Here is a 6,435-nt window from a genome sequence, read left to right on the forward strand (position 1 = left end):
CTCAATTTAGTAAATATTTAGGCCTTCCCTAATTTATTCAAAGCCACACCTTAAAGTCCTTTTCCATTAACTGAACATCACAAATAGAAGGTCACGCCTTCTTTCTGAATGATCATGTCATTCATTTGAAAAAATGAGACGATCTGGAAGCCTTGAGCAACGTTTCATTAGATTAAGACTGAAAGAAGATTTAATATTTGCCTGTTAGAAAATCTAATTTTGTTATGGTATGTCCCAAATCTTTGATTAAAATGTAATTCATTTTTCATGTTGCTGCTTGTGTTTTTAATTCTTAATTACTGATTCATAAGCATCTTAAATATTTCAGACCTTAATTCTTTCTCTCTTTTTTACCCGATCTTATGCCTTGATTTATTTTCCTGCTTCTGTTTCGTTCATTTGTTATAAACTCTTACCAGTCGGCTGCCAGATACCAATCTGTCTAATAAAAAACAAGAAGAGGAAGGCTCCTATGCCGCAGATGATGCAGTAGGTTTACTGACCAGATTTAGGTTTTACATGGTGTCACGCAACACTTGACAGTAGCTTTAAACAATAATAATAATAAAAAATAGAAATAAAACGCATCAGTAAAGAAGCAGGCATCTAAAAAAGAGCTACAACATACCACAGAAGGAAACACCTGACATGTTTATTGCGAACTCGTAGACTTTTTCCATGACTCTAACCTGGCACAGCACAGGGGGTTGGAGAACATTTCTCGTGGGAGCTAGGAGCTAAACTGACAGGGGAGAAAAATGTTTCCTGCCTAATGAACCATCAGGGAAATATCAGATATTATACATTTGACATTTAATGTTGAGGAAGAAGGAGAACGTCGACAAAGGCATCTGTTGGGACAAAAATGCTAATAGAGACACAGACACGGTTTTAGATGACAACAGTGTTTTTAAAGGGAAATGTCATAGGACTAATTAGCAGTAACAACTACTCTATGCCTATCTATTTTAAGCAGGTAGGGCGGGAGGAATCGTCTATGCAACAGAGGAGAAATGAACGATTACGCTACAGATTTGAGATTTACATTTGGTTTCCAGTGGATTGGCTGCAGATGTCTATTTAGCATTCCTGTTCTGCTCTTGGAAGAAGTCGTTGCAGGCCACGGTCAGAGCTGCCACCAACACCACAAACTCGTTGAAATCCACCTCGTTGTCTTTGTTCGAGTCCAGGTCGTTCATGATTTTCTCCACCAGCATGGGATCTTTCTGAGACTGTAAGCAAACACAAGCAAGGACAAAAAAAAAAAATGAACAAAATGCCTGCTTAGATTTCACTCAAGCTGTTGGAACGGAGAAAGAAACCCAGTAATAATCGATCCCTCAAATCCCTCCTTCACCAATTAAAAGGATCCTTTATGCCGTTGTTCATCAGAAAGTAAGCACTATGTTAGCATTTTTTGATATGATTCAAACAAAAAGAATTTCAGTTCAGCTTCTTAACAGGAAGAGGCAGAAAGCTGTTCACTGGTCTAATGTGGGGATGCACTGGCACCGACTCCAGCATGTGAGCTATTTTTATTGTTTTTTGAAGGTATTTTTTCCCCATAATATATCGGACACGTACTCTAACCCTGAAAACAGCAGTAAAGCAGCACAAAATATTGGCAAGATGGGTCAAGAAAAGAAGAAGTACCAAAACACCTGAGATGCAGTGTGACGTTCTTCCCTGACTTAAGAGTATGAGGGTAGAGGAGGAGTGCTACCAGCCAAGTGGAGGTTTATCCAAAGTGAAGCAGACTGCCAATTATGCTCAGGAAAGTTGCAAAGATGAGGGTGAAGTCCAGCACCTTTAAGGCTAACGATTAGATAAAACATCTAAATCAACGTAATGCAGAGTTTCAAAGAGTTTGCTTGCAGCCGTGGGAAACCTCAGGAGCTGGCTCTGCGGCAAACTTTGGAGCAGCGGACAGAGACGTCCATGGACAACACACACAGGGTGAAAATAATAGTGGCACTTATCCAGTACATTGTCCTTGATGATCGGCGGTTGTCTGTCGTTGGGATGACGTTGGGATTTTTACCTTTTTCTGAGTTTACTGAAGTCAAAGTAGAAAATTAGAAGACATTAAGTACTCAAATGTGGGTACTCGGTTTATAAAAATGTGGTGTTGATGCGTCCCTGCCGTGGTGGTAGAGCTGTTGATGCTGCCAAACCAAATGGTGGTGTAAGGAGTTTCTGGCAACACTGCCTCTTTCTTGCAGCGTTTCTCAAATTGATCCTGGATGGCTCCCATTACCATCTTCTGCAGGGCCATCTTGTCTGGTTCTGGTTTGATTACGGGAATCAAGCAGCGGCTTGATACAAGTTTGTCATCTCTGTCGGAGTGAAATTGCTGTAGAATGGCCCGATCCCACGCATTTCTATTTTTAGCCTGCTGTCCTGGGAGGCAGTCTCAACATTTCACCAAAGGTCCAAACTGACACTGAAGGTGATTCTTTTCAGTCGGGGAAAATGTCAAATTGCGCCTTACTCCTGTTTCTTTTATGCAGCTAGAGTCAAAAACACAAAACACGAGGTTCTGTGATGTAATAATAGCGCATGGTAGAAGCATGCAATGTGACTTTCTGGAAGGCTGGATGTTTGACCAAGACGGTTTAAGAAGTTACAGCTTAGCTTCCTCTATAAAAAACGATTTTAGATGGTATTTAAAATGAGTAATTGAACTAATATGCCTTTTAACCAAGTACAATAGTTTGTGCAGCTAATATATATATTAATATGCAAAGTCTAACAACATTAGATGTATTTCTTTGAGCAGATATAAGTGAACATTTTGACAAGAATTTAACTGAAGATGCCGCTTCAATCAGCTGGTGTTCAACCGCTAGCGGGGAACAGTCAGGCTAACAGAGGTTTTATTATTAATGAATATATCAGTGTAGTCAAGTTGTGAACTATTATATGACTTGCGGTGGAGAAAGTCTCATCGTTGGAGCACAATTTGAAGTTTGCCTCCAGCTTTAGTTTCATCAGCGCCAATTCTAAGGTAAACATGTGAGCAAACTGAGCTTCTTGGCCTGAAGGCAGTTGAACCAAATCTTTTCTGGAGCTGTCAGAAAAATAACTTAGATAAAAAAAACTTTCAAACAATTTCAGTAACGTTTTATGCCTTACTCACATATTTAGTGTTTTTATTTGTTTCTGTTTATCATAGAGAAAAAAAACAGATGACATCATGAAAAACTGAAGGTGTTTGTTTTCCCTGATGCTTCTGCCTAGGAGGGGCCACAGAGGCGTTTGCTGCGATGGAAAAAAATACTAATAGAGGAACTTAACTATTTCATAAAAGTAAACAAAGACGATCTTAAAATTGAGCCAGAATTCCGCTTTTATGTTGGAGATGTCGTGATGCTGACGCTTGCCTTATGTAGTTCATTTATCCAGAGCTCCTTGTTGTTAGGAAGGTGTTACTTTATTAGTTTGTGCATTGTGTTTGAGTTCTCGGTTTATTGGGTTTTTTTCTGTGCTCATTTAGCATTATTTCTGTAGGATCCGTGATTTCTTTCCCCTGCGGTTTTCTGTGTATCTCAGTTCAACCTGATCTGTGTTAATTAGCCTCCCACCTTCAGCTGCTCCCCATTTCACTCGGCCCCACCGGCTGCTTATTTTGTCTGATTAGTTCTTCTGGTTTGCTCGTCATTTATCCAACTCTGCCTCAGTATTTAAGTTCTGTGTTCGTTCCCAAAGTTCATCTTTCAATGCTCCTTCCACAGTCCTGTCTGGGTTCCAACTCTCACCTCTTAACAAATGAAGGAATATACATAGTTATACTAGCAGAGTTAGGCTTAAAGTAAACTTTTAATTGTACCAACATGTGTCTTCCCACTGGACGCATTGCTAATGGTTCGGAGTAGCCCTAGCGTCCCGACAATAATCCGATTTGTGGAGGGAACTGTAGATTAGGGTGATGGCAAGTGGGCCTCCCAGCCTCAAACACCTGGAGGTCATCCACAAATATAGATGGGGTTGAAGTTATTTTCTACCAGAAACAAGTTCCTAATTGAAAGATAATTAGGAATCAAAAGCAGCATGGGATTAGAATAATTTTGAGCTTCTCTGTAATTTTAAATAACTGGTTGCAGCTGAACTTGCTGTAAATTACTTCAGTGTCTTTTAGCAAAACACTTTAAGTCCAAGGGTTAAGAGAACTAAGCTGCTAGTTATGGCCCAAAGACCATCAGGGCCATCTTCTTAATATTAGAGATTTTACACTGACCACAGATCTAAAATGCTTAGAAACTTTGCCCCCTCTCCCAGACAGTTAGTGGTGGTGATGTTCTTAACAAGAAGCGGTGCCTTAAAAGAAAGAAGAAACCTTAACAGCATGCATTACTATGACATTAAACCCTTATAAGCATCGTAATCAGTAACTATACTACTCATATTGCAACCTATGAAGTTCTGTGTCTCATGGGTCCAGCGTCTCTCTTGGAATAAACTGGCGGTGGATGTTATGTCCAGGTTGCCTCATTTCTCAGGGCCGAGTGTGGCTCACAGGGCTGCGATGACATCACGGACATGTCTATATTTGGAGTTGATATGAGGCCACTCATGATGATGATGATGGTGATGATGATGATGATTTATGAGCACCTGAGGCTTCCCATCCATGTGGATGAAAGGAGGATAGGCAGCAATGAGGAAGACATCTGAAGGTGTCTGAGGTTTCAGGCCTCGGCCGTTTCTGGTTTCAATCATTTGAAATTGCAGGCTTTCCACACCGCTATCACACAAACCCAGCGTCTGGACTTATCTCAAATGACCCTATTTATCTCCTTCTGCCTGTCCTTTATTCGATGTGCCATGATGTAAGAGCAGCCGGTACACTCTGACTGCAGGATAGCAATCGGTGAAAATCAATTTCCTCTCCCAAGGTCAGAATAGTAAATTATCTGAAAATATCATTGCTTAATTCAACGTTTCAGTAGATAGGAAAACAACGCCTCCTCCAAAAAGCCAAATATCTATAAGCAAGTTGCTGCAATCAAGATCACGGGGGTAAGAACGAGAACAAGCGGGAAGATGCTCTTATTTTAAAGCTCTGCAATCAAATGGTAGAATTTTGATTTTAAACAGAATAAACCGGAGAGGCGATAACATCCATAACCCTAGCGTGAAAATATCTACTTTACCGTGAGGAAGTCCGTGAGCTCGCTGTTCAAGAGCTGCTTGAGCTCTCCTTTGTTGAGCTTGTGTTTATCTCCGTCGTTCCCAGAGTAGTTGTAGAAAACCGTGATTAGTGCACCCATGGCACCCTCAAGCTGGCTCGGCATTTTGCAGAAAGAGAAACAACTCCAAGAGGCTCCTGAAAAATAACGATTCAGTCATGCATTAATTAAAAAAAAAATATGATATAAGAGAAGCAAAAATAACATGATCATTCAAATATGAGAACATTTTTCTAACCTCGTTAGAATCCCGTGCAAACGTTGTGCCACAGCTGCCTAGCACAGAAATGAGGAGAGGCCAGACGGACGATCCTCTATCTTTTGTGGAGATAATTAATTCCACAGGTGAGGAACACATGGTAACTGTCCACCTTTCCAGATTTAATCAGTGCGGTTAAGTGAAAAACAAAACATGCACCAGCGTAACCCAGGAGCCCCCGTGGGTGTTCATCAGGGGCTGAGCCACATAGGTGCCTACGCACATGTGTCTGCATCACTTGATACATCCCAGACGTGACTCCAGCGCTGTGCAAAACGTCTTCGGAGTGAGGACAGGTTGAGGCCCGGCTCATTATGAATGTTCCACTCACTTCACAGTAGGGTTAAACAGGGCTTTTGCAGTCCACAAAATGTTGTTACTAGCTCTTTTTCTATCATTACATAGCCTAATTATGTCGATCTTAACAGATTATTTGCTACTGTTACTGTTACTTGTGTAGCATCTGGGATATTAGAGATTATTCTATACAGAGCATCTCAAGATTTAATTCTGGACTTTGATTACGCCACTAGGAAAATTTTGTTTTGTTTTTGCTTTGGATTGCTTTAAAGCTGCTACTTTGTGTTTTTTCACCAAAAAATTGGATTTTTACGTTTATAATGTATAGTTTCAGTAATAGTTGGGCCACCAATGAAGACCAATATCAGATTCATCTCTAGCATTTTTTTTTTTTTTTTTTTTTAGAAATTAAATTAGTTTGACTTACAGAACAGAAACAAAGTTCAACTAACGGGGCCTACTTGTGCATTTTGACTATAAAAGAACACACACAAAAAAAAAAAAAAACATAAATTTGTCCTTAAATGAAACAATACACACCAAGCGTTTGTCAAGTATTGGGAATGGTGAACCCGAATTCAGCCACACACAGAGTTTGGTCTTAAGCAGTTTATTGCAGGAGATGGATGGTGGAGAAGGAGACCAGTGAACGGTACCAGACTGGAGCAGGTGGCTGATGATGGCAGG

General features: G+C 40.4%; 1 protein-coding gene across 1 annotated transcript; it reads right to left on the reverse strand.

The window, feature by feature from the left end:
* Positions 1 to 646: 646 nt before the first annotated feature.
* On the reverse strand, positions 647 to 5,545 carry s100z (S100 calcium binding protein Z). The gene is made up of 3 exons (XM_021320082.2): positions 5,428 to 5,545; positions 5,154 to 5,326; positions 647 to 1,232 (listed from the first exon to the last, which is right to left on the reverse strand). The coding sequence occupies exons 2-3, from the start codon at positions 5,292 to 5,294 to the stop codon at positions 1,077 to 1,079; spliced, it is 297 nt and encodes a 98-aa protein (XP_021175757.1). The 5' UTR covers positions 5,295 to 5,326; positions 5,428 to 5,545; the 3' UTR covers positions 647 to 1,076.
* Between the last annotated feature and the right edge of the window lie 890 nt (positions 5,546 to 6,435).

The sequence above is a fragment of the Fundulus heteroclitus genome, chromosome 8, assembly GCF_011125445.2.
Source record: "Fundulus heteroclitus isolate FHET01 chromosome 8, MU-UCD_Fhet_4.1, whole genome shotgun sequence".
Lineage (NCBI taxonomy): Eukaryota > Metazoa > Chordata > Actinopteri > Cyprinodontiformes > Fundulidae > Fundulus > Fundulus heteroclitus.

What these genes read in the sequence shown, in the direction of transcription:
- s100z (XM_021320082.2), bottom strand. Translation starts at nt 5,294, where the DNA reads ATGCCGAGCCAGCTTGAGGGTGCCATGGGTGCACTAATCACGGTTTTC. An exon ending in AGCTCACGGACTTCCTCACG is followed by an intron (nt 1,233 to 5,153) that starts GTAAAGTAGATA and finishes GTTTGCTTACAG; the next exon opens with TCTCAGAAAGATCCCATGCT.